The sequence below is a fragment of the Thamnophis elegans genome, chromosome 2, assembly GCF_009769535.1.
Source record: "Thamnophis elegans isolate rThaEle1 chromosome 2, rThaEle1.pri, whole genome shotgun sequence".
Lineage (NCBI taxonomy): Eukaryota > Metazoa > Chordata > Lepidosauria > Squamata > Colubridae > Thamnophis > Thamnophis elegans.
The window spans coordinates 143235618-143263142 of record NC_045542.1 but is presented as its reverse complement, the minus strand read 5'-3'; the positions used below and the strand labels follow the sequence as shown (position 1 = coordinate 143263142).

At 41.8% G+C, this 27525-nt stretch overlaps 3 protein-coding genes across 6 annotated transcripts in view; 1 reads left to right on the top strand and 2 right to left on the bottom strand.

The window, feature by feature from the left end:
- The window catches only part of LOC116502680 (zinc finger protein 420-like), a 474998-nt gene that overhangs the window by 149591 nt on the left and 297882 nt on the right, over positions 1–27525 (bottom strand). The gene's annotated exons all lie outside the window — the stretch shown is intronic.
- On the top strand, positions 42–12316 carry DALRD3 (DALR anticodon binding domain containing 3). 2 transcript variants are annotated; one of them, XM_032208590.1, is made up of 13 exons: positions 42–337; positions 3806–3948; positions 4227–4492; positions 5036–5094; positions 5187–5312; positions 5862–5932; positions 6952–7010; positions 8086–8168; positions 9376–9499; positions 9905–9963; positions 10640–10753; positions 11121–11189; positions 11736–12316. In XM_032208590.1, exons 1-13 carry the CDS (start codon positions 149–151, stop codon positions 11853–11855), a joined length of 1482 nt encoding a protein of 493 aa, XP_032064481.1. In that variant the 5' UTR covers positions 42–148; the 3' UTR covers positions 11856–12316. The 2 variants fall into 2 exon arrangements, with proteins under 2 accessions (XP_032064481.1, XP_032064480.1); XM_032208589.1 differs by having other exon boundaries at positions 3650–3948.
- WDR6 (WD repeat domain 6) lies at positions 14850–25384 on the bottom strand. 3 transcript variants are annotated; one of them, XM_032208565.1, is made up of 7 exons: positions 24903–25384; positions 23611–23725; positions 20738–23186; positions 18925–19020; positions 16652–16768; positions 16402–16520; positions 14850–15339 (listed from the first exon to the last, which is right to left on the bottom strand). In XM_032208565.1, exons 2-7 carry the CDS (start codon positions 23675–23677, stop codon positions 14852–14854), a joined length of 3336 nt encoding a protein of 1111 aa, XP_032064456.1. In that variant the 5' UTR covers positions 23678–23725; positions 24903–25384; the 3' UTR covers positions 14850–14851. The 3 variants fall into 3 exon arrangements, with proteins under 3 accessions (XP_032064456.1, XP_032064455.1, XP_032064457.1); XM_032208564.1 differs by lacking the exon at positions 24903–25384 and adding an exon at positions 24085–24352; XM_032208566.1 differs by lacking the exons at positions 14850–15339; positions 24903–25384 and adding an exon at positions 24085–24352 and having other exon boundaries at positions 16430–16520; positions 16628–16768.

Sequence of the window (27525 nt, the reverse complement as noted above, 5' to 3'; positions counted from 1 at the left end):
TTCTATACAGATTTCCCCCACCCCACCCCAGGACTTTTCTTTCCCAACGTCACTTCCGTCAAACTCGTGCAAGGAAACCCCCTCGGTTCCTGCCCTCGCGAAGAGCGTCGTAGAGTGTTTCCCATCCACTCCCCCACCCTCTGTCGCTATGGAGACAGCCGACAGCCGGCTGCGCGTGTCAGAGACCCTGGCGGCGTTCAACGCCGTTCTGAGTGGAAAGGCCGGAGATGGAGCTCGTGCCTCCCTTTGGTTCAAAGAGAGCAGCGCCCGAAATTTACGGAGCCGGGACTTCCTGGCCCCCAAGGCCGCTCTGAGGGGCGCCTTCGCCAACGGACAGGTGGGGGCGGGGCTAAAATAGGGGCGGGGCATTGGGACGAAAAGGGCGGGCGGGCGGGCGGGAAAAAAAGCCGGAATGTTATTATTTAAAAATCTGTAGAGATTCTCGGTCATCCAGGTCATGGTTGTCCCAACTGTGCTTTTTTTTCCAGGAGGCAACTGGACTTTCTTGTTTTTTCATTTGAAGACGTTTCACTTCTCATCCAAGAAGCTTCTTCAGCTCTGACAGGACAGTGGGGAATGGAAGGATTTATATTCCTTGGAGACAGCTGGTCATTTGCATCCTTTTAGAGGGACATTGAAGCACTTGGGGATTTATCTCTGTCATCAAGGTCACTTGAGTAGGGCTAATAGTTCCTGTAGTCTACCATTTTTCTTCATGTTCCCCCACCATTCAAAGGATGTTCATCCCAAATTGCATAGCTAAAAGTCTGTAAGAGATTCTCAGTTATCCAGGTCATGGATGTCCCATGGTTATCAAATTCTTGCATTCCCACCATCCAGCCAAAGCCGAAGAAGCTTCTTGGATGAGATGCGAAACATCTTCAAAAGAAAAAACAAGAAAGTCTAGTTGCCTCCTGAAAAAACACCTTTGGGACAACCATAACCTGGATGAGTGAGAATCTCCATAGACTTTTCGCTACACAATTTGAGATGAATACCCTTCGAATGAATGGATTTCCAAAAAAATTGCAGACTACAGGAACCAGGAGCATTACTCAAGTGACCCTGAGGACAGATAAACCTCCAGGTGGCCTCAGTGAACCTCTAAAAAGATGCAAATGACCAGCTGTCTGCAAGGAATATAAATCCTTCCATTTCCCCAACATCAGAGCTGAAGAAGCTTCTTGGATGAGAAGCGAAACGTCTTTGAAGAAAAATACAAGGAAATCCAGTTGCCTCCTGAAAAAAGCACCTTTGGGTTATAAGTTAATGTGCAAATGAGTTACATAGTTGCACCTGCCTGACCTTGCCAGGTCTGTCTAAAGGCTAAATATTGCGACCTAATGCATGGATGGGAGGCCATTGGGAAACTTTGAGGATGTAGGCTAAATTGGGAGGAACACAGAAATAAATTAGTTCTGTATTATTGTAAAGTAATATTGCTTCAATATTGTGATATTGTAAAGTATATTGTAATATTATAAAGTATAATGCCTCAAAACTCAGGCTCGCTGTGTTTGACCTGGAACTGATGAGAAATTGATGGCTTAGTTTGAGAGACCTTTGTAAACGGGTTCCTTTGCCCACCTGAAAATACAAATCACCAAGTAATTCAGGCACAGCAAAAAAACCCAACATTTATTAAGGGGAGGATCAAGTCTTTTTATAGGATAAAGAAACAAATGATATTTGGTATATGTGATACGTCAGAAAGCAAGTGGTCAAATAATGAAAGGATTATATGCGAATCTTGAACAATATCAAAACAATTATTCTACAGGTGCCAAATTTATGCGTTGCATTACTCTTTCCCAGTTGGGTTTGCTGGGTTTGTATCTTTCCTAAAGTGTTCAAGGATTTTCAGAACATATTCTACCATTTAGTGTTCAGAAGTTATCATAATTCCAAAAGAAATGGCCTTGGCTAAGAAGAAGAAAAATATTTTCCTGAAGTTGGAAAAGAGGCCTCATGTTAAAAGTATTAATACCAACTTTTAAAATGCTATTAATGAAACCTAAAATTCTTAACCAAGTTGTTTATATATCTACCAATCTTCATGTGTTTCATTATTAACCATTTTCTTGGCTCATACAGTACACTGATTCATATCCTATCCAAATGGGTTGCATTTCCATGACATAGTAAGCTTAGTATTAACCTTGATTCTGCTTTTATGGTTTAGCAAATACAGTCTTCTTAAGTTACGGTTCAATGTAATATGTGAATCCAGACAGTGGGTTAATTCAATGATCAGATGGAACATACTGTATTGTGTGAACATAGCCCATTCTACAAAAGTCACAAAAGTTTACAGAACAGAAGCTTTGAGAATATGGAAGGAATGGGGTCACAGAACGAAAACAGAAATTCAGCAGTACACATACATACAATTTAATACAACAATAAAAGCAAATACAAAATAAACTCAGAAAGAGAATAGAAAGATAGAATAAAAATGTAAAGAATGTTTTTCAAAGCTTTAACCACCTCCTTTTGTATATTGAATAGTAAGTTCTTATACAGATCATTCTCTTGTCATTTATGTTTCCACTTTAGCTTTCTTCTCTGTCTCATAATTCACCCTTTTTTATTGCCCAATGTTCTAGTATTTCTGCTTCAGGCAAAGTTTGTTTTATATTTATCACTCCTTCGTTAACATCTTTTGGGAATAGTATATCCGTAGAAGTAGACAACATTGTTGATGTTTCTGACATTATAGCTACAATTTCTGGTCCCATTCTTTAAAAATCTCCTGGAATATTTGTGTGATTTTGAGAATCCTTGTCAACAAAATCCAAAGGCATTTTTTTCCCCTTTTCCTTTTCTGCCTGGAGTTTTTAGTCCCCTCTAGTGTTCAATTTCTGAAATCATCTCAAATCTCTGTTATGACTTAGTATAGATAAATCAATTTGGTTCCCATGAAAAGCTATTTATTTCCAAAATCACCAAACTGGTAAAATTATCAATATTCCAGATTTGACTATACTCTTAATTCATTTATAACTTTCTCGGATCAAAGTCTTGTTTAGCTTTTTGCCGTTTATTTCTAATTCTTTAAATTCTTAAACTTGTGATTAATTTATTTTGGTTCAAGAAAGAAGATAATTTCATCAGGTGGCTTTTCAAACTTGTCATTCTGAAAGTCTCTGATAGCGTTAAGATAATTAAATAGGCAATTTTCCAAAGTGATTAGAAAGTTAGATTAGTTAACCCAATATCATTTTTAAAAGCTCTACTGTAATTGTGATGGCTTGATCCCTTTGTCTCCTGGCACTCAAATCAGTCAGACTGTTGTCCTGTGGTCTCCTCATGAGGAGCAGCCACCTGGAATACATGTGGGTAATCTCCCATCCCCACTTTTATGGACATTTAATTCTTCCATCCATTGGAAGTCCAAAGTTCAAATGTATTTCTTAACAACATACGTTATAGCTTGTTTAATAAATATAGAATTAATTTATTTTCTTTTGCATTCATAGCAGAAACTAGCACCCCATCATCTACAATGCCATTGTTGTAGTTTATTCTGGAGCTTTAAAATGAGAATATCTTTATTTCTAATGTGTGCCATGGTTGGTTTCTGTTCTTGAACAATTAGCACCAGAAAGATGTCAAATCTACTTGTCTTTTGTGTTTTATATTGTGATAGGTTCCCAAAGACATTGTTGAGAGTGTACTTTCATTGAAGTGCCCAGGAGTGCCTCCCATTCACAGCTGTCAAAATGTTCCAGCTGGACTGATTGTGCAATTGGATAGATCAAGAGTCTTTGAGCAGATTCTGACAGCTCTTTCTGTATACACAAAGGCTCCTTTGACATCCCAGGGACACTGCATCATCCTCAACTGTGTGCCCCTGCATGGACGGAAAGACGTGAAGTCACTCAGTCTGGGTCATCTGAGGGCCATCCTCATCACTGACCACTTGGCAGGCCTGCTCCAAGCTCAAGGGTTAGTGCATGGCATGAGCCTTTATTGTCAATCACTTTACAGCTTAGGTTCTAAAAACATATGACTTTCCTACTCCTTAAAGTCCTTTCATTTTGGGTTGTCAAGGTATTTATGAGATGCAAATTAGATGCACTTCCATTGGCTCATGGACCTTTAATCTATTATTCCATTATGCTGGTTTTCAGAGGTTTTTCTGCAAATTATATTAGCAGTGGTATGAATGCAATGATTGTGAGTTTGTTTGCTGTAGAATTCCTTTGTTTGTTTTGCTCAAACAGAATAAAAGTGCAGCTGGTTCCAGCTTTTGTCGATAAGGAAATCCATCAGTTCTTGCATCAGATACAAGTTGATTGGCCTTTGGGATCAGAAGCCTTTCGAGTTCCTGAGAATATTCTGGCCTTGAAGGAAACCCTTTGCCAATGTCAATATACTACATTTATCCAGGCAGACCAGGATGAAATTGTATGTAAACTGCACTTGAAAGAGTTCCTGGAGAAGCAGGAGGGATTGGAAGGCTATGACCCCAACTTAGATGTCTTTCTTGGTAAGTGGCTTACATTCCTTCGGATAATATATGGACAGATTGATTGATTGATTATATGCCATCAAGGTTTTTTTTTGACTCCTAGCAACCATATAGATACATTTTCTCCATGATGAATATGGACAAATAGCATTATTATATCCAAAGTTAATAAACAATGTTGTTTTTTTAAAAGAGAACTGTCAATCTGACAGACAGTCTGGTCCTGCAGTAATTACTGTTTTTTAAATGCTAAATGATTGGGAAGATTTTAAATTGTAAAGTCATTTCTCTTTGGGGTCTCAGTTCTATAATTGGAACATGGCGGCTGAGAAAGCCCTATTTTTGACTTTCTTATTGTGAGCTAAACCCAGTCCTGCTCTACTGTTTATTGGTCAGATGGATGTTACACAAGGGAAGGGTTTTATTTCTAGAGCTACAGAGTGTTTCAACTCCATATAATTAGGAATAAATAGTCCATGAAGTAGGACCTCCAGGATACATACGGTATACATATAGCGATTTCAGCCTGAGTGTTCTTTTGGTTCTCCTTTTGGGTTTCAGTAACAGAAGAGAAGTTGCACCATGTGGCTGAGCTCCAGCGTGTGGCCCAGCAATGCAGAGTGAGTAGATTGACAAAGGTTTGGCTCATGGTGGGTGGAAGTAGCAGTCTTACCTGTTTATGACTCTCCTGGGAACTGCTCTTCTTCTCCAGGAGGCTGTGCCACAAGTTTGCTGTAGTATTGTGCATATTGTGAACAATGAGGAAGCATTCCAGCAGCAGAAGGTGGATCTATTGTGGAGATTAGTAGCACAACCACAATCTTTCACAACTCACCAGGTATGGAATGGTCTGTCTTCTGGGAAGGTTTTTTTTCAAATCAATATTGATTCCGGATGACTTCCTGTACAAGTTCCTGCAGTTATGTTGGCAAGACCTTCATAAGCGATCTGCCTTAGCCTTCTCCTTCCTATGGCTGATAGAGAGTGACTGGACCAATCATAAACTGGCATTGTGTCTAAAGTGGAACTAGAACTCTTAGTCTCCCCTTTTCTCGCCTGTTGCCTTAGCCACTATCCCAAACTGGCTTCTGGGAAGGATATACTGTATACAATACAATCAAACTTTTCCTACTAATTGGGTTGCCTTAAGAAAAGATGACATACTTCTTTGTGTCATCACTAAAGCTAGCCTTTCTCATGCTCAGCCCATTCCAGCAACCCTGTTCTGTGACTTTTGCTAAACAGGTATCCTATCTACCCCCAAAACACCTACTCCTCTGTTACATGTTAGCATCCTTTTATAAAAAGTGAAAAGCAACTTAATGATGGAAAGTAATGTCAGGAGATTGCTTGTGATTAGTGGTTGCTATTGTTTTTAATTTATTAGAAACACCTTGTCTGTGGGCCTGTGAAAATTACCTGCACTGATTCTTGCATGAATGCTTTTCAGTACTACCAGTAAGTTCCCATTCTCTCTCATGATTTCTGCACAGTATTGTTGAATTCCACTTATGTCAGCAGACAGATTTTCCTTCTGACACTGTTATTTGGATGCTCCAGAAGGTAAGGTGTGGCACAGCAGCTCACCAAGCAGAGCAACCCCTGTTTTACTATCGGTTGAACTTGCCTGATTTGTCAAAATCTGTAACCTCCTTCTATAGTAGAGTCCCTGAAAAAGCTCCAAGAAATGGAAAGGCAGGTTTAGTAGTCTTGAACTAGCAGGACAGTCTTGTTGGTGGGTAGAATTCTGTCTTTTCCTCATTTCACGCCGAAACTCTCAGTTACAATACTAGAGTCAGACCTAACAAAAAGGGCAGACTTCTTCCTGAGAAAATAAGGGTTCTCCATCGGATCAACTTTGGCAGCCAATAATACAAAGAGAGAATAAATACAAGAAAAATACTCTTTCCCCTTGACATAAATGTTCAGTATTTTGGTAAAAGAGAAGCATGTGGCTGGTCTGAGAAAATACCTTAAGAGACATCTTGGGAAGACTCCTGTTGGATCACAGAACTTAGACAAGTGAATGGCAGCATCAGCTTTGAGCCTGCCTATAACAGAGCCACCTGGAAAACACTATCAGACAGGTAGTTGGGGTTAATGATTAGCAGAAGATGGGCCAACAGTCCCACCCACACTGGTCCAGGGCTGTAGTTGTACCCCCCTCATTTCCATGTGTCTTAGCAGCTATAGATAGTTACAGTAGAACATACAATAAAGGAAAAGTTGGAGCATTATGAAATGAATACGTGGAGGAAGGGGAATTCTTGTTGGAAAGATTCTTAAGTCCATTTTTTAACTATTGTAGTAGAAGAAGAAGAGTTAATCTTTTCTTTTCCATCTTTCAGTGAACAGAAGGGTACCTCATGATAAATTTACTATTTTGAAAATAGCAGCAGTGATATTGTAGGCAGTAAGCCAAATACACAAACATGCATGGTTTATTTAGCTGAGATCTTGCTGTTTGTAACTTGTAGACTACGACACTCCCAGATGTATAAAGCTTCAGTGCTGAAATATGGAGATCTCTCTAAAGGTAATTGTCTATCCCTTCATGTATAATCACTTCCCTCTCATTTTATTGTGCTCCGTTTTGAAAACTAAGATGTTTCCCTCAAGAGAATAATGGTGATGTATTTTCTTGCTAGATGGCAACTTTTAGTTAGAATAAGGGGAAATATGTATTATATTATTTATTTGACTTGTTAGGTTTGTGTCTCAGCTTTTTTCCAGGAGAGAATTGATGCCTATATACCATCCTCATAGCAATTCTGTGAGGAATTGCTGTGGGCTGAGAGAATGTTTTTGGGCTCAGAGTTATCCAGTGTGCTTCTGTTCCTGATTTGAACTTTGGACTTTTATGCAGCAATAAATGGCTCAAAAGAACACACTTTATATAGAGAGATTCTGTTAACCTCTTCATTAACTACTTAAGCATTACATACACACATTTTCATACTCCTTTGCCTTGTTGCACCCAGGTGAGGAGGAACCAGGGAAGTTGGGAGCTTTCCGTAACATTCCATCTCAATTGCTGTAGACAAATAGAGCATCCTTTATCTGGAGAGATAAAAAGCCTTCCTCTTTATCTTTTGACAGTGATATTCTGTTATCATTCCATCATGTGGTTGTCCTGCTACCAGGATGCTGAGTCAAACATCAGTTGGTACATGGTGTGAACTTTTGGTCTCAGGGTTGACTTCCCTGCCTTTTTACCTTGTTTGATTCTACATATATGCATTATTTTTCTAATTATTTTCTAATTATTTTCCGTTCTGTCTACCCCATTCAATATTTTAGTTCTGTTAACTCTTCCATGGCTGTATGTTACCTTGAATATAGATGTTGCCAGTCACACTTTCAGTTTCATTGCCTGTCCAGCTGCTTGAAATACTTTCTTATGGGCCTTGTTGAGTTTTCTAGTTCTTACATTCAACTTCAGAAGGAAATCAAAGGCTTCCCCTTCTTGATCCACAATCACCTTTGGTGAGATGCACAATATATAAATCTGATTAATTGATAAAATAAATTATTGAGGGATAAATTCCATAGAAGGTTTTTTTTTCATTCATGATGAATAGCTCTTTTTTTCTCTGATGTGCTTTTTGCAGATGCCTCCTGGACCAAAGTAATCAGTGTACTGACATCAGCTGCTATCCGATTTGAGATGCTGAGTATAATTCATCAGAATCAGGTAAGCAGTGAGGTTCAGCCCCTCAGTAGAAATAGTAAATTTCCTTCTGTGCAACTGAAATGTGGAATAATTTTGAAAACACACACATTTATATATAGAATAAACAGTTTATGCTAATCCAGCATAAGGAAAGAATGCTGTATTATAAACATAACGTGGTTATAAACTTAGCTAAATTTGCATAATTCTGTTGAATTTGTTGGCATGGGAATGAATTATAAGATTAGTGGACTTGTTTATACTCCTATATTACAGATGAAGCTGAACATGAATTATGAGAGAAGAGAATGATATCTACTCTAGTAGCTTTTCCTGTCTTAAAGTTTTCCAGATATAAACATTTTTGTTCTGGTGTTATGTATTGTATGATGGGAAATAACAGGGGATCCACAAGAGGGAAGGCAATGGTATATGGGATACCGAACAGAGATTGCTATCACGTTGATAAATTGGGGGTGGGGGGAGAGCAAGAGTGAATCAATGCAATGTCACTTCTTGGCAAAGAGCAATTTTAGCAATTACTTCAGGCTGCTGGATGTGTTAGACACTGCAACTGGCCTTTCCCAACCTGACTAGGCATTCTGGGAGTTTCAGTTCAGTCCCAAGATAGTTGGGGTCACGAGAAGGAAAAAGGCTAAATAAAAACATATATAGACTGATTGGTGTCTTAATGCAGCAGAGCCCAGCTAGTAGTTTGTGTACTGTAAGGTGGGATTGAGGTTAAGAAACATCAAGTCTTCCTTGGTGGGATCTACATTCTCTGGCAATCTGGGCCTAAAATAGAAAAAAACGGAGAACCATGTCTGGAAGCTGAGTCATGGCCATTGGACTTTTTTCTTGTTTGTTTGGAAACTTTTTCTGCTTATCCAAGTAGCTTCTTCAGTCTGATGAGAATTTAATAATCTTCATCGTCTGAGAACCAGGGCTATAGTATTTTCTTTTAATTCATTTCTCACAGTGGAACCTTGATTTAGATGATCTACAGGCAAGATTATGGGAGCAGAGATCAGGAACTCCTTGGCAATCGGACTAGAGCAGGGTTGTCAAACCTGAGAGCTAGATGCGTCACGTGCCTCCATCCAGTTTAACGAAGGGGGGGGGAGTCCTAATAGGTCACCGTGACGCTGCTGTGACAATACAAGTTTGACACCCCTGGATTAGAGCCTTACTTACTTTCTTGCCCACAGAATTTTTTTTGCTCCCTCAGGTTTTCTTGGATGTAGAAGAAAGTAATATCTCTATGAAGGGGACCAAAGGTGGAGCCTTTGTGATGTATAATTGTGCTCGACTTGCCACGCTCTTTGAAACATACCAGAGATCAGTAGAACAAGGTGAAAGTATTCTTGGCGTGTATGCTGGATTCACCCATGTTTCTGCTTGGCTGAATTGGCAGTCTTTGCATTATTTTGAAAGAACCCACTCATCTCCTGTTTAACCTAATTGTTTACATACAGCAATATAAATATAGAGTGGTTTGCAATACAGTACAGCAATCTGTTAAATTTGTTAAGTAATTTTAAGGAATGTAGGAGGAATGTACAATAGAAAGCTTAATAAATGGCATACAATTTGCATTGGGTTGTTAGAGTATTTATATTATGGATACAAAAGGAAATAGTGGATCACCAATCTTCCATCATTCTACTACAGTGCATTAACTTAATTTTGTTTCCAACTCTGACTAATCTTCTTACATTTCTTTCTTACTGATATCTAATATCTGCCATCCAATTCAGGTCTGTATCCAGTCTTTCCCCAGTCATCTGAACTGAACTACTCCTCTCTCAGGGAAGAGGTGAGCAAAGAATTACAAAGACCCAGGCCTGGAGACCTCTCTAGAGTCAATTGAATAGTCCAATATGTTGAAAGTGAAAACTTCATTTTCTGGATAAAAGATAGTTTTACCTAATTCCCCAATAAAAGATTGCTCCCAGTGATTTGCCATCTACAATCAGTGTATGTAATCTAGTGTGTGTGTGTGTATAGCATATATATAATATAAATATAAATATAAAATCACAGTAAGAGGGAACACCTACTGCACAGACATTGGCTGCTGAAATTTTCTGGTGTTTGTTGTAACAGGAATCTCCTTGGTTGATCATTTCCCTCCTAGTTTGCAATCTAGAACAGAAAATTTTCCTTTTTTTCCTTCCTTCCTTTCCTTCTTTTTCCTTCCCCATAACATATATTCAGTCCCTCCTCATGACACCCCACTCTTTCCCCCCATTCTTTTGCTTAAACAGTGTCGAGGGAAAGATTGCTGATCCAGTACTTTGTTTATAGCATGGGAGTGGGAAAAAACAAATATTTTGGGAGTGGCTCGTGGTTTCCACTCTTCCCCATCCTATTCAGTAATGATCCCGATGAAGCCAGGATTGATGCTTCTACTTGCTAGGTGCAATATGGAAATAGCAAATGGAATGGATTCTGTTGGACTAACCCAGACCTCCGCTCTTTGTTTTCTCTAGGGGGAGTGGCTCCTGTTATTCAATAGCATCCTGCCTTTCCAGGAGGTCTTGACTCTCGTAACACAGCTCCTGCTCCCCAGTGGTGGGCTAAGGATAACAGTTAACACGGAGGCGGTAAGATGGGATATTGCACAGCAGAATGTTATGGCTCCTTTCCCTCCCTCATCTTGTTTGCGTTTTTTCATGCTTTGGGGAACGATTTTAGCATGATATTCCAAATCCCAAACACTAATTGCTGTTGAAGTTCAAACTCCAAACGGGGGAGAATTTTTTTCATTTCAGAGGCTGCTTTGATCGGGATAGTTATTAAATTCCTAGGTATTAGATTCAGTCTCTGTGATTGCCAATTAAAAAAGACCTCAGATAGCATTTTTGGAGAAATGTTTCATCAACTTCTTGACACCAACTGTCAGCAACCCTAATTCTCCCAAGGTATTTGTACTAAGAGAAATGGAACTATCTCGTTTTTGTTATATTATAGATTTGCAAGTTCCTGATTCAGCTAAGCATGGATTTCAGTTCCTACTACAACCGAGTACACATTCTTGGGGTAAGTGATCTGGGAAGGATATGAAGATACATAAAATTCAGAACATAAGTCCAAAACGCACCATTTAATGCCACTCATTATAGCAAATAGAAAAAAATGGTGGGTTTACTGTGAGCCAATGTGAGACTTAAAGCACCATGAATCATTTAACCTGGCTTATCTGCCTGTCCTGTTACCTATAGCATGGAGACTCCTACAAAATCTTTTATATAATAAACTCCTTTTCTCTCATTCCTAACCCATCATGGAGAAAGGCTGAATTCATCCTTTCCCTCTCTGCTGGCCAAAGGTTCCGTAACACTGGAAAATCCCATTGCACAGAAAATGTCTTACTGGTTACTAAAAATGAAATTCTCCCATTATGGCTATTGTGTGAATCCAGCTCATATCTGGATGGCGAAATGCATCTTTTCCAAGCAGAGCCACAGAAAGAAAGAAAAAGGAGAACATGAAAGGATTTCATCCCTTTTTCTCCCCCCCCCCCCAAAGAAAGTGGTCTCTGTGCCTCTCCACACCATCTTGATCATTACTTCTGCCTCCCAACAGGAGCCACGTCCCCATTTGTTCAGCCAGATGTTTGCCCGGTTGCAGCTGATGAGAGCTGTGAGGGAAGTGTTCCACAGCGCCCTGGCCACCTTCCACCTACCTCCTCTAAGTCAGATCTGATCAGATTGGTCTCATACCTGAGCTTGGGAACTGCCTCCACCTCCCTTTGGTGAAGAAGGAGAGTTCATTCCTATGAGAGGGAGAATGAAGCATGGGATGTTACACTATACTGACTAATGGACAGCTACTCAGTATATTCTTGCAGGACACATGTTTTGTTAATGCTCTGAATTGATAAAAACAGGGCACATAAACTTCTTCTGAAATGATTCAGAAAGTCTTGGAAGATAATGAATTGCAGTCATGGAACAGAGAAAGAGGCACGTATCTTGTATTATAATTGCCTTGTTTCTGAAGTTCGTTTCAGATCCCACTGGATTTAAACAGTGTTAAGAATCCTTAATCCAAATGAATAGAAAGCTGGTGAATGCAAATGACTTGTTTACTTACATGTTTTTAAATTCTGTTCTAAAATTGGAAACATTTATTTTCATACAATTAAAAAAAAGTTGATACCAGTAGCAGGGCAAGAGTATGTGTAAATAAAATAACACAGACACATGGAGATCTGTGACTGCAGTTCCTCGAGGGTTCCCTGTACAAGCTCTTCTGTGCTGTTTTACTAATTTTATCTAAGCATCAGGTGGTGGCTCAGTTATAGTATTGCTCTACGGCTTATGAAAAGACAAGGAAAGCAGGTTGAGATTATAATCAGCAACCTGCTCAGCATCTGCTCTCATGAACCATAACATTGTATGGAGAACACAGTAATGCAATAAAATGTGTGCTACCCACCTTTATTTTTCTCCTCGTGTGCCCATCACATGGCCCATCAGATAGTATTGATGTAGTGGATATCACAGTTCTTTGTGTAGGGTGGTGAGTTCAGCATCTTCTTTGGGGAAATGTGGTCAATGATAGACATTAATTATTGCCACTGTTTCATCAGACCAACGAGTGATTTATATTGTAGCCAATCTTGATGGTCACAATGTGGTGGCAACTTGAAGGGCAGGGTGAAATTGCAGCTGAAATTGAGATCCTGGGACCATGGGCCCACCTTATTCCCTGCCATGTGCTCTGAAAGTGCCTGGATGCACCTCTGCCATAGGCATTCTCTGGCGGAAGGAGAGCCTCCATGTCTGCTTAGTAATTGGAGCCTACTCTTCAAATGTAGGGAAGAAACTGCAGGAATCTTGAGCAACCTTTAGTGAGAAAGGGATGCTGTGCAAGACAAAATTTAACCTTTTGGAGATCTATCTATAGTACCATGATTTCTGATAGAACAGAAGCAAATAGTTGGCAAGTGGGAAACTGCTCTCCACAGATTATGAATTAGCAATCCAGTAGTGCTAGCTAGATCCTAGAGAACAATTAGACTTTGAGGATTTGTGGAGTCCTAAATTTTGATCTGATCCAAATTATTTTTCACTTCTTGAAATGTATTTGACTATTAGTAGCTTGGGTTGGTAGTTAGGTTGTTGTTCTGAGCTCCGAGCTTGGCAATTTGGTTCCAAACATTTCATCACCATTTGAGGAGACATTGTCAGTGCACTTTGAATTGTGTTCGTCTGTCAGAACACTGGCCTTTAAATACCTTTTAATGTGATTTTATAGGAACAAATAACATCCACACTAATTTGCATCATTTAAAAAGGTATTTAAAGGCCAGTGTACTTACCGACGAACACAATTCAAAGGGCACTGACGATGTCTCCTCAAATGGTTTGCAACCAAATTGCCAAGCTTGGAGTTCAGAACAACAGCCTAATTTTTTACCTCTACTTTTCTTTTATGGTAAATAATAAAGTGCTGGGTTTGAATCAAATCAGGTTCTCCTTCACCCATAAGTGCTCATGAGGTGACCTTGATTTGGTTAGTCCCATAGCAGTAACTTCTGAGAAGACTGGGAGAACATGCCATATGTGCTGCCTTGATCTCCTGGATAAGATAAAATCCTATGCGTAATAGGGTTTCCCTTCTTTTCCTGCTAGCTTGTCCACTTGTGTCTTTCGAGAGCAGGGCAATTTCTTGTTTGGTTCTAGCACTTCCCAAAGGAAGGAGTCACCCTTGTCTTTATGGTACAACCTTGGTAGACAATGACACTTGCTGTAGGCACGTCTGAGCTCTTAAGACTGACCCACTGAAGGGAACTACCAATTACTTCCCAGGGATACTCTTTCTTGATAGCCTGATTTTGTTCAGCATTGGGAGCAAACTGTGGCTGGACTGCCACATTTCAATTGAAATGCAGCCTCCTGTATTAATAAGTACCATCTGTGTGGAACACTCTGCAAAATTGTTTTTTGATGGACAGATCAAGTTACTATTCTGATGCCTATGCTAGTTCCAAGTGCACCAAAGAAGTCTTAGTATAAACATGCTGTGGGGTTATGAAATATGCCTGTTGTTCTGGAGAAATCATAACCACAGTCAGGCCAGGAATGAAATGCTGGATTATCAAGTACCGGTCTGAAAGACACGACTCTGCAATGGTCTTATTGGAGAAAGTATCGGGGCTAAAGATACTGATGAAAGACGAAGCCTAACTTGGAGTATTGGGCTTAATGGAGAAAGGCTACCATATATGGGAAAGGGCAAAGCCACTTGTTCTAAACTGGAGTTTGGGGGGGGTGCAATACACTTCACCTCCCACCACCCCACATACTCATCTCTCCTGGAAGTCCTACTGCCTGAAAGTCCTACTGCCCTGGAATGCCTATCATCCATCCATCCATCCCTCCATCTATCTATTGTCTGTCTCTATCTATTGTCTGTCTGTCTGTGTCTCTATTATCTATCTATCTATCTATCTATATTCCGCCTTTATTGTTTTTACAAATAACTCAAGGCAGCAAACAAATCAAACACACCTTTCTCCTCCTATTTTCCCCACAACCACCACCCTGTGAAGTGGGCCCTGAGATCCAAACCCTTTGTGAAATTAGGATAACGATGCCTTTCACTTTGCTACAAGTGATGCTCTGAGCAGAATTCCTTTTGATACCTGCTGTTGTCCTCATTTCTCTTCTGAATTTCAATGGAATGAAGCTATTTCAGATCCCATCTTTTATTTTTCTACCTTGCACATCCAGCCCCCAGGAAAGGATTTGCAACCCCTGACCACATATCACACCGCGATAGCTGTGTCCTTCAGTTTCCCAACACTCCAGAGCAGCCACATCAGCCACGTGGCAGAATTTGCTCCATACGAATGACAAGCTGTCCTCACAGAGACTCCAGAGGGTCAAGCGTTGATCCACTGACACAGAAAGGAGGAAGTTCAGGTGGAGGAGCCTCACTCCCGTCACATGAGCTGCGTGAGCACCAAGCCTGGATACTTTTCTGATCACTTGGATGCCAGCCCTGGCTGGGGTCTCCTGGCCCACAGCGCTTTCAGCCTTCACCTCAATAACATGGACAGAGATGGACCCGTCATCACTGCCACTGACCACTACAAAGTGTCTCTTGGCTGTTTTCTGGATGTGGAGGCTGTTCACACCGCAGCTGTGAGCCTGAACGGTCAGGATTGGAGATTCCAGGGCTGGAAAAGAGAAGAAGTGCTGGTTATTTTTCTGCAATTTACTACTGGCTCCTTGAGCAGTTTTTTTTTTAAATTGGAAAGGTGAGGTAGTGTTAAGATATTTAATTTAATAGCTGGAACAATAAAGTGCATAATGGGCCAGAACAGTTCTTAGTTGATTATTGGAGAGTGCGGGCTCCTGCGTTAGGCAATCTATGTTATGATTGGTTGCTGGGTAAGAAATGAGGATTTCCCTTTGTCTGGCCCTTTTTCTTCTGTGTGCTCTATATGCTGTTGTGTGATTTACCTGACGATGAAGTGATGTGCCTGACTATCTTGTTTGCTGTAAATCTAAACGTAAAATACATTTATTTATATAAAACTACAAGTTTGTGTCAGCGTCTCTGACTCTATTTGGACACCAGTTGTGCAATTCCCTGACAGGTAGAACTACAAGAAACAGTTGTACACTGAAAGTATCTAAGATTGGAGAAGAATTTTGTTGTTGTTAGGTGTGAAGTCATGCCTGATCCTTCATGACCCCATGGACAACGTTCCTCCAGGCCTTCCTGTCCTCTACCATCCCCCAGAATCCGTTTAACCTCACGCTTACTGCTTCAGTGACTCCATCCAGCCACCTCATTCTCTGCCGTCCCCTCTTCTTTTGCCCGCAATCTTTCCCATCATTAGACTCTTATCCAGTGATTCTTTCCTTCTCATTAGGTGGCCAAAGTTATTTGAGTTTCATTTCAGGATCTGGCCTTCTAAAGAGCAGTCAGGTTTGATCTCCTCTAGGACTGACCGGTTTGATTGTCTTGCAGTCCAAGGGACTCGCAGGAGTCTTCTCCAGCACCACAGTTCAAAGGCCTCCATTCTTTGGCACTCAGCCTTCCTTACGGTCCAACTTTCACAGCCATACATTGCAACTGGGAAAACCATAACCCTGACTATACGCACTTTTGTAGTTCAATCCAAAGGCTCAACAGTACCTTCAGATGAACAGAAACCCCAGCTAAGGAGCTTTACAAGAAAGGGGATGCACTGGCTTTTTCAGGCTGCGTCATCAGGACCGCCAACACCTACCTAGGGGTTTCACCGGAATGTCTCCTGTCTTCACAATTGCTGAAATATGACTGAGGGCAGCAGTAACGTCCCAAAATGCAATGCTACCATCAGTGGCCGCACTGCCCATAAAATGTCTCCTGAAAAGAAAAAGGTATTTCTAAAATTAGTTCTTGCAGTCCTCCAGTCTGATTCTCTGCTCCAAATTCAATGCAAGCACTTCCTGGCCATGGGAGATGGCACTCACATGCCGTTGCTCTGTTCTTCCTACCTTCTCCCACTAGCCATCTTGTAGGCAAATGCCTCGACCTTCAGGACACAGTGCTGATGGTGAAAGGATTCTGCTATGAGACACAACTTCTTGGCGTTCTCAAGCAACAGGAACAATCTGCCAAAAAAAAAAAAGAAAGAAGGCGCTTAAATGGATACAGAGCTCCTATTTTCTTCAGGGTCTTCTCTTGATATGGTGTCCCAAAAGGGCTTTCCTGTAACTGGACCTTCTTGTTTTTCTTTTGAAGATGTTTCGCTTCTCACCCAAGAAGCTTTTTCAGCTCTGACTGGATGGTGGGGAATGGAAGGGTTTTTAATTCCTTGCATTCTTGATTCCTTGAATCCTTCCATTCTCCGCCATCCAGTCAGAGCTGAAGAAGCTTCTTGGGTGAGAAGCAAAATGTCTTCAAAGACAAAACCAGAAAGTCTAGTTGCCTCTTGAAAAAGCACCTTTGGGACAACCATAACCTCGATGACTGAGAATCTCTGTAGACTTCTTGAAATGCTGATACAACACTGTTACTCTGTGAGCTACACTGACTCCAAGTAGGCTTCTGAATCCAATGGCAGAGGACCAGGTGATCACTTATTGTTTCTGCCTGCTCCACCAGGTGTCAGCTCCAAGGCCTGGAGCTGCCATTCAGGGGAGAAGACTGGGCCAGCTGCCAAGACTCACTGTCCCACCTACACAAACTGAAGAAGCTCATGCTAACAATCCATGATTAATTGCCGGGTGGTTTCACTCTGGGTCACAAGGTGATGGGTGTGCACACACACGAGGGGTGAGGTGCGGCTTATCTTAATTACCAATGTAGCTATAAAAGGGGGTGGAAAGCACAGGGTGGCAGCTCTGACAATTTATTCATTGCCTTAGTGGTTTGTTGGTCAGTTCGTGCCGAAGGAAGAATACAAACTGCATTTCAAACCGTTTCTGTGTTTGGATGGTTTCATTATCCCTTCGGAACCTGACATCATGTCTATCAGGAAGGGCATGTTATTTCTAGGTCTCTTTCATTAAAAAACAACATCTTGTTGGACTCCATAGCCAAGCTCTCGCTGCAGGTCTGGAACTGCAACCCCACTACAGAATAATAGAATTGGAAGGGACCTTGGAGGTCTTCTAGTCCAGCCCCCTGCCCAAGCAAGCAGGACACCCTACACTATCCCAGATAAATGGCTGTCCAACTTCTTAAAAACTTCCAGTGATGAAGTACCCACAGCTTCTGAAGGCAAGCCGTTCAACTGATTGTTCTCACTGTCAGGAAATTTCTCCTTAGTTCTAGGTTGGCTCTCTCTGATAATTTTCCATCCATCACTTCTTGTCTTGCCCTCAGGAGCTTTGGAGAAAAGGTTGTCCCCCATCTTCTTTCTGACAGTCCCTCAAATATTAGAAGACTGCTATCACATTACCCCTAGTCTTTCTCTTTGTTAAACTAGACATACACAGCTCCTGCAACTGTTCATCATGTTTTAGTCTTAACTATCTTAGATCAAGAGGGCCCGGCTCCTATTAGGTTTTTGTAAGGCTTTGAAGAGTGGCTGCTCCTCCAGGCTTTTGGGAGAGATAATTAGATGAATTTAGTTGGTGATGGATGCGGTTTTGATTTGGGAGGTTACTATTTACCTGAGGTGTCATGCATTTATACTGTCATGATGTTTTAATCTTTGCCCACCACCTAGAATCACTGATGTGTGAGAGGCTGTTTTATAAGTTCTTTAAAAACTGTATTTTTCAGAGTATAAGATGCACCTTTCCCCTCCTAAAAGTGGGTGAAAATTTAGGTGCATCTTATAGCCCGACTATGGGCTTTTTTGACCTCCTGAACCTTCCATGCATCACGTTTCTGCCCTCCCCAGCCCCCAGAAGCACTCTCCAGTGCTCTGCACATGCCCTCCAAAGCCCCCAGAAGCCCCCTGCAGGCCTAAAATGGGCACGTTTTTGGTAAAAACAGGCCGTGCAGAGCACTGTAGAGTGCTTCTGGGGCCAGGGAGGATGAAAACACGACGTGCAGAGGCCAAAAACTTTCCCCCATGTTTTCCACCTGTAAATTTAGGTGCATCTTATAGTCTGAAAAATACAGGTACTTGTTCCTGTTTTTTCTTGAATGTGGGGGAAATGCTTCATAGGAGTAAACAGTATCTGCCCCACCTTGTCTTTTTTTCTTTTTCTTTTTGCCCTACTTCCCTCATCTCTGGATCTATTTACTCTGACAAGCAAAACCCATTCTAGCCATCCAAATCCCCAACAAAAGGAGCAGAATTAATTTTCCTTACCGGACAGATGCATCACTACAAGCAGCAGCTAGGAAGCACAAGGGACCGGGCAATTCCGCCTCTTCTATCCTAGCAAGCACCACCACAGACATGTACCTGGAACACACAAGTCCATCACTTCTTCCAGAGAGGATTTTCATTTGCTGCCAGTTTTGTATTTCAGAACAGAAACAGCTGTTATGCAAGCTAGAAAACGGCATGCTCCTTACTATCTCTGGTCTCTATCATAGAACACACACACACACACACACACACATATAATGAACTTAAAGGAGCCACCAGTCTTTCACAAATAATCTTAAAACTAGATTGAAACAATATTGAAAGGGTTATCATATTATTATTTTTTTTAACCAAAATGTCTGAACAGACATTTAAATCTTTGAAGGATGGAATATCCCTGTATTCTGTGGAAGTAGTGATATTTAACAGAGAAATGTGTGTGTGCCCTGGCTTTGCAGTTTCCTCCATAGAACTTGTGAGCATGCAGTTGTGCCATGCTATCTGGGGAAATCTGGAAGTCAAAGTCCACACGTCTTAAAATTGCTGGGAAACACTGGTCTAAACAATTGTGGTGTAGTGTTTTTAGCATTTGTGTCCAGTAAAGAGAACTGGTGATTCTACAGAATTCTGCTGACAATTTAATCAATTTGGGGGAGTATGCAACATTTTACACAAACCAGAGCAGGTTGAAAACTTCACAGTAGTTTTGATATTTTGATGCAACTCCTGGAGCCTAAATACATTTTGCCACTTATTTAGTGAAGTTTCTATTAGATCTGCTTTTATTATAGACAATGCCTGATTGATTTGTGAAAAAAGGCGAAAAACCAAATGGTCATGAAAATTACACTGGAGGGCAATTAGAAATGAATACAGGTAGTTCTTGACTCATGACTATAACTTACCCTAGAATAGATTTAGTCCTAAATGGTTACATTTACTGGATGTAAACCCTAGAAATTGGCAAAAATACCAAAAATGGTGATGCTGTGAAGTGCAAATGGCCAAAAATGCAAGCCAGTTGCCATGCGTTCAAAATGAAATCATCTCACTCTGTGGATACATGTGGATGTGCATGCAATGTGCACATGTACGGCTGTCAAAACTTTGAAATAGGGCCATAAATACCTTTCCATTGCAATGTCAAACAGTCGCTATCCCACCAGCCATCAAATGAGGATTACTTGTACTACATGCACATGCGTTGAAGGAGCTGATGACACAAAGAGAATCAACAGCCTGGACTCAAAGCTAAACAAGGCTGTATACTTTATATATGGGGATCAATCATAGCACCAGTGCAGGTTGTCCTAATGTACAGTTATATGTTTCCGAGGTGGGTAAAATGAGGACTCAGATGGTTGGGGGCAATATGCTGACTCCGTAAATCTCATAGAGAGGCCTGTAAAGCACTGTGAAGTGATATATAAGTCTAAGTCAGGGGTGTCAAACTCAAGGCACGTGGGCCAGATCCGGCCCACGGGGTGCTTAGATCTGGCCTGAGGGGACACCCTGGAAACAGCGAAGGGCTAGCCCATGGTGCCTCTGCCAGAGAAAATGGAGCTGTTTTCATTGACAGAGCATTTCAGGAGGCCGTCACAGCAGAAAATGGACCTTGCGAGGGCCCATTTTCGCTGGTAGAGTGCTCAGGCCACCACAGGCTCCCGCGACAAGAGTGACGTTGGGCTTCCCTCCCACTGCCCACCCGCCCCTAAGGTCAAACAAAACCCTGATGTGGCCCTCAATGAAATCGAGTTTGATACCCCTGGTCTAAGTGCTATTGCTATAGGAAAAGACCATTTATTTCTACCTGGTTTCTGGATCCATCTTGATGAGTTTGTGCTTATTCTTCTTGTAGTCCCAGTGCTCATCTAAGCGATGCGATGCCACATGGACCAGCTGACAGGCTACGCTGCTGCTGCTGGAATCAGGCTTAGGGCTGAGCGTTAATCGATAACACTCGATCTGGGCTCGTCCCCCAGCAGAAAAAAGCATAGCGGAGATCCTTTCCCCCTCAGGCTGACTAACGCCATTCTGCACTACAGTCAGAGCTCTTACACTGGAGATGTGGTCGCCAAGAGCAGCGAGCTGGGTCACTCTGCGAGTTTGCACATTAAAAGCGAGAATGTTGACCGTATTGTCCTCACTTCCTGTAGCAAAAACACTGATCCTCTCTTGCCCAGAGGCTTCCAGGGTACCGACGTGACACACACATGTCATCCCCCTACCGTGCAGAGCAGCTTTCAGGATTCGCTGCCCACTGGCAGCGTCTTTACTTTGGTACAACCAAATTTCCCCAGATTTGATATAGGCAAAGGTCTCTGCGGAAAGGCAGTGGACGTAGCTCCAGGAACGGTGGCCACCTCCGCAGGGAATGCAGAGAAGCCTTTCACTGCTGCTGGCACTCCAAATTACAAAGTGGGTAGCATGGAAGCCGAGCACCCTCAGGCTCCCATCGGGGCCAAAGCGTAGCTCTTCCAGCCACTCTAGGTCTTTGCATGGCTTTTGCTTCCTCAGCACTTGGAGCTGCCGATCCTTCACTTGCAGCTGGCGGTAGCAGCTGTCCCTCCCCGTGCTGTAAATAAAGCCACCGTGGGAGGTTACCGAGGTCACCCCCTGTTTCCCATGAAGCCCAAAAAGCAGCGAAACAGGCCTCTCGGCATGGGGCTCTCCACTTCCAATAGGGAAGGAAAATCCAGGCAAGGCACAGGCGGTCTCTGAAGTAGAACTGCCAGGTTCACCCCCTCCTTGTGCTTCTTCCAGTCCCGGAGTTGGCTTGCAGGCAAACGTCATAAGAGAACCTCTGCGGTCGCCACAAAGCAGAAACTCTCCCCGGGGCAAAAAAGCAATGCAGGTGTGCCATCGCTGCTTGCACACTGGCAGGAGAAAACATTGCTTTAGCACCACTGTTGTTCCTCCACGTGGGCGCCAAGAGGCCTCCAGCCACAGCAAAGCCCCAGCCGGGCCAGAAGCAAAGAGGCTGCAAGTATTGAGGTTCCGGTTTGGATCTGCGGCCCAAGTCAAATTGTGCACTTTCCCTTCAAAGAGGTTTATCTCCTTGCTTTGGGTGGGACTGCTGAGCGGAAAAACTTTCACCTGCCCCGACAAGTTGCCCATGGCACAGAGAAAGTCTCCACTGGCAAGCTTGGACACTTCTAAGAGACTGTAAGACTGATAAGTGGCATCCTGCAGGAGCCACACCCAATTTTTAGAAATCAAGTCCCAGGAAAAGACAGCCCCAGCATCAGTCATCACCAGTAGATGGTTTTCATCCACCAGTTTTACTGCCCTGGGGGATCCTTTTCTGCTAGAGGAAGCAAAATCCAGCTGTGAGAGCCTGTTTCCAGTGCTGCTTCGTTCCTTGAAGCACCAGTGTCTAATGCCCGAATCGGCTCCCCCTGTAAACACCCAGCCTCGCTCCTCATCCACAGCCACTGCCCGGAGTCCCTGGCCCTTGTGTCCTTTGAAGCTGTGGACAATCTTGCCCTGATAGGTCCACACAAGACAGGCTGAATCCTCACCAATGCTGATGATGTAGTCCCTCAGCAGTCTTACCGACCAGACTCTGGACTGGTGCCCGTAGCATACCAGCAAGCACGGGACCAGAGCAGGAGGGGCTCTGAGGTCCCCGATGCTCCAGAGCCGAACACTCCTGTCATCTGAGGCAGAGGCCAGGATGCCCTGGCTCTCCGAGAAGCGAATGCTGAAGATGACACCGCTGTGTCCACTAATCCTACTGCAGGGCTTTATTCTTCCTGTGTCATCTGCCTGGTCAGCCACGCCCCAAACCACCAACTGATGAAAAACAGTGCCAGCCACCAGAACCAAAGTCTCCCAGCGGCTCCCCACCAAGTGGGCAGAATAGAGGATACACTTCTCTTGGCAGTGCACTTCTTGGAGAACCCTCTGGCTGGTGCAGTCATATAGTGCCACTGAATTGTGTCCCAAGGCCACAGCCACCCTACTGGGCCTCTCCGTCCTGCATTCCATCCACTGCAGGTCCCAGATCCAGTCGTGCAGCTCACAGAAAGGAAAGACTTCACTGAGTTCCACTGAGCTGTTCTGGAAGCTGAGCTCTACAACCACAAAGCTTTTGCCTCCAAAAACAGCCAGGGTTGGGGATTGGTTATCTCTAGGACTCAAACTCTGCTGCTCCTTAATACCATGGACAGTATAGTTCTGAAGGACCTGCTTGGAGCATCTTGCTGATGGACTGGCGTTAGGCTCCAAACTATATATGCCTATATAGGGTCCTTCTCCTAAAGGAAGAGAAACACCAGAATGCCAAGTCAGCATATTTCACATGCTATCAACATACCACTCTCTTTTCCCAGAATTGCCCATCCACATATAGCTGATTGCCAAATTCCTATGAACTCCATTAACGTATTTCATAGACAGTAGTCTTATTGATCCTAAATGGGATTCCTATTTGCTGCCCCTTTTGTTCTAGGCTTTCATCACATTATATTATATTCTGCTAGCTTCTAATTAGCGTGGGGAGAGATCTTGGCTTAGCTTAGCAGAAAACTGACTTTAAAACCAAGCTACAGCAAAATGATTGTTAACCTTGAATTAGCAAGCTTCATATTTGTGCCGTGTGACAATGGCCGCTATCCCCACGAAATTGGGGAAAAAGTGGGGATTCTGGTCTCCCATTGTAGAAAAAAGTAAGATATTCACCTGCGATAAGATGGTCTCCCACCATCTCCAGAGCTGTTATAGGAGCCAATAGTACTTCTGCTTCCATGACTTTTCAAGGATTCTCTCTCCCTTTTATATATGGATATGCAGACCTCTGAAAAAAGAGGAAAAATGGTTAGCACAACCTATAGATCTGCATCAGCTCAAGCAGGAAAATATGAGAACAAGCTATCTTTTCATGTACAATGGAGGAATCATGAAGAACGAAGCAGAATCAACATATCTGGTTATGAAAGACAGCTCCCAAGTAAGTTTAGATAAACCTTTTCTGGAAAATATTTTTTGAATGGCGTCTCAGAAAATTAAATCTATAGAGGAGCATTAGTTAACACTTAGGGAACTGAAAATAAAATATCATCAGATAGTCCTGACATGCAAAAATTATACACTTTATTACATTAAGGAAATCGATGTAAACACAGTATTTAGAAAGTAGTGTCTATTTTAACCTACTTGTTGTGGTCTTGAGTCTGTTTGCCAGGAAGAGGATCCACCTATGCCCGAGGAAGCTAGTACAGCCTATTTTGAAGAATCAATGCAGACTTTCCTCTTGAGGTAACTAATAATCATGTTCAAACTATTGTACTTTAGACACACTAGGTGGAGATCCGACTGTCTGGAGAAGCCCATAACGCAAGAAGTAACAGAATAGAATGACAGAGTTGGAAGGGACCTTGGCAGTCTTCTAGTCCAACAGGAGACCCTATTTCAGGCAAATGATTATCCAATCTCATCTTAAAAACTTCCAGTGTTGGAGTATTCACAACTTCTGGAGGCAAGCTGTTCCACTGATGATTACAGATGGAGGATGAACACCTAAAAGCGGAAGAAGGATCATCTGAAGGAAAACCGATCTTTCGGGATCGCTGAGAGCTGAGAACTCTCAGCGATGGGATTTAATCAAGAATTGCAAGACACTCTAATGCAGACATCAGAAGCCCGCGCCTTCCCACAATCTGGTTTATCCCCAAGTTCTGGCTCTGCTAACTAAGGAGGATGGAATCCGAATTAATTTCTGCTGTAAATACCATATTTTTCATTTCACACATTTCTCCACGTTCTGGTATCTACAGAGCAGGAAGCCCAAAGAGGCGCCTATATAACCAGGAAGCAGGCAGGCCAGGCTGAGGCCATCAAATGTAAAACCGGAACGTGCGGGACCCTTTTGCATTTCGCCCGGCAAGCAGAGCTAAGGTACAAAACAGCGGAGGAAAAAAGAAAGCAACGCGGCGCAACAATCTCGCGAGTTAAGAAGTCTTCAGAATTCTTACCTCTCCTACACGCGCCGCCGCCGATTGGGTATGCCTCGGGGGGCTCGTTCCCGCTTCCCTTTCGCCGAGAGACGCCATTGGATAGCGGTTGCTAAGGCGGCTCTCTCATCTGGGAGAGATTCGATTGTAGCGAAAGGGAAGGAACGTTTTCTTAAAGGTACAGCGAGCCGAATATCTCTGCCCATTGAAACCTGGGATTGGCGGCCCCAGGAAAGTATTCCGGAACGGAACGAAACAGCCGGATCTCGGAATCGGAGAGAGCGTGAGCTGAAAAGGGACACGAGGGAAGAGCAAGTGCAACTTTACGGCAACATCACAGCAAAGGTCTGTGTCTCTGAAGCCCGTGACAGCTTTCATGTGATTCGCCCGGAGCAAAGAGAAAAAGCGATCTTTTGTGAGATTCGATGCAAAGCTAGAAAGAAAGCAGGAATTCGGAATCCTTTGCAATGTTTCTCAAACTTGGCGACTTTCAGATGTGTGGATTTCTAAGATTATAGGCAGAGTCCGCTCATAGGGGCAAGTGAATCGAGTAAACGTGGCCATACATCTCTCTTTCCAATGCTTTAATATCAGTCTTTTGGCCATACGAAGTGTATGGAGTTTTTTTTACAAGCAATTACGTTGTCCAGTTCTCAAATTCCATGTTATTCAAGAAAATATTATTCTCAGAAAATGTTAGCTTTTGTCAGTTATATTTATAGAATCCACTACTCTCTTTTCAAAATTTATTAGATTTTTATGCAGAATACATAAGGTGAAAAAGAATAATTATGTGTTAAAAATTACACACACACACACACAAAAATAATATTTGCATTAGGTAAGTGTATATAGAATTGTAGCTGTTAACTTATAAGTTAAGTTATAAAATAAATAACCCTAAGCAGTTTACAGAGTAAGCATATTGACCCCAACAATCTGGGTCCTCATTTTACTCACCTCAGAAGGATGGAAGGCTGATTCAATCTTGATGGAACTCCTGGCAGTCAGCAAAATTAGCCTGCAATACTGCACTCTAACCACTGTGCCACCAAGGCTCATTGTTAATTTTAACAATATTCATTTTATCTAGAGATTTAAAACTACTTCTTGATTAAGGATTTTTACTGTTATGGAAACTGAAGGTTGTAAAAATACTACCATTTTCTTGACCTTAATTGTTCTATAATGACAATATGTAGATTTTAAAAACTTTTGAAACAGGAAATTAAAGTGGTAATTTTTATAGTATAAAACCTCTTTGGGTGTGAACAGGATTCCAATGTATTTAGTTTAAAAAAGATTAATTTGACTAACAATCAACTATTTTCTTATTATTTTCCATTTATTTTTGTTAACAGATTAATAATCTCTATGCCGTTACTTTCCTTTTATTTTCCTCAGCATAAGATGATCTCTACTTTCATCTTAGATACTGCATTATGTTGATTTTCTGCCTGTAGCATTATCTCTGTATATGTGTGCATCAAATAAAAAAAGCAGGTGTGACTGCTAATTTTAAAGATAAATTGTGATGATAAATGTTAGTATTGTAGAGAAATTTAGAAAACAGAATCATTGCACCAGATAGGAGAAACTGCTTATAAGTTGAGGAATGTCCACATTAATAGGGCTATTTTATTGATTCTCTTTAGAGAATAAAATATTTTAGAGATGTGGAGACTGTTACGCATATGATTAAAAATAGAACATCCAAAGAACATGGGTTTCAAATATTTATTTGCAGGACTGACAGCCTGACATCAGTGCATGGGACACAATAAATTAAATAAATATTAAATAAGGAAAAAAGTATCCAAAACGCAGATTTGTAGAGAACACACACAAATAAAAATAAAAGACTCAGTATTCACCAGTTACCTACAAATATGGAACTGGCAAAGCCACATCACTCAAAAACTAAGTATAATTACTAAGACATTCAAGTCTTTCTATGGATACTAGACAACCCTTTGGATAATAAAAAAAAAAAAACACAAGCCAGTGTCGTAATGCCACTCACTTCACTGCATGTGGTTGAGCCCCAACAAACCCTGTACATTCCTGAAAGCTGGAGAACCAGGCTATTCTCAAGCCATGCAGCTGTTTAAAGCATTCACACATTTCTGGCAGGAGTATTTGTTTTTGTAGGCTGCAGTCACAAAGCGCCATCACAGTCAACCTTACTGATGGCTCCTTCACATCTTAACAACGTATCTACATTTCTTTCTGGGATATCCTCTGCCAATTGAAAACAGCCCAAGGCAGAGGTACAGTCCCTCTCAAAATTCTCATATATGACATTAGATTCCAAAGACTACATATGAAAAGCAAAATGGGAAGTCTGGTGGTGTCCATTTTGCATTCCACCTATTCGCATTTCAGAAATATGTTGTGAAATTCGGACCCATGAATGAATGCTAGGTTGATGCCATTAAACGGGCCTTAGAAAGGAATCAATAAAATGTTTAAATGACATTGAACTATCTATTCAGTGACACTTCTTGAATCAAGGCCACATCTAAAAACCCAAGGTTTCAAGGTACAAGTTACTAAGCTAATTTTTTTCCAAATGAAAAAATTGCAACAGAATTATAATAAAGCTGCCATCGTAAATATTTTTCATGGAAATAATTTGCACTGA

What these genes read in the sequence shown, in the direction of transcription:
- DALRD3 (XM_032208589.1), top strand. Translation starts at nt 149, where the DNA reads ATGGAGACAGCCGACAGCCGGCTGCGCGTGTCAGAGACCCTGGCGGCG. An exon ending in GTATAATTCATCAGAATCAG is followed by an intron (nt 8,169 to 9,375) that starts GTAAGCAGTGAG and finishes TTGCTCCCTCAG; the next exon opens with GTTTTCTTGGATGTAGAAGA. An exon ending in ACTCCTCTCTCAGGGAAGAG is followed by an intron (nt 9,964 to 10,639) that starts GTGAGCAAAGAA and finishes TGTTTTCTCTAG; the next exon opens with GGGGAGTGGCTCCTGTTATT.
- WDR6 (XM_032208565.1), bottom strand. Translation starts at nt 23,677, where the DNA reads ATGGAAGCAGAAGTACTATTGGCTCCTATAACAGCTCTGGAGATGGTG. An exon ending in AAGATGGATCCAGAAACCAG is followed by an intron (nt 19,021 to 20,737) that starts GTAGAAATAAAT and finishes TGTGTGTTCCAG; the next exon opens with GTACATGTCTGTGGTGGTGC. An exon ending in CATTCCGGTGAAACCCCTAG is followed by an intron (nt 15,340 to 16,401) that starts GTAGGTGTTGGC and finishes TCTCTTTTCCAG; the next exon opens with CCCTGGAATCTCCAATCCTG.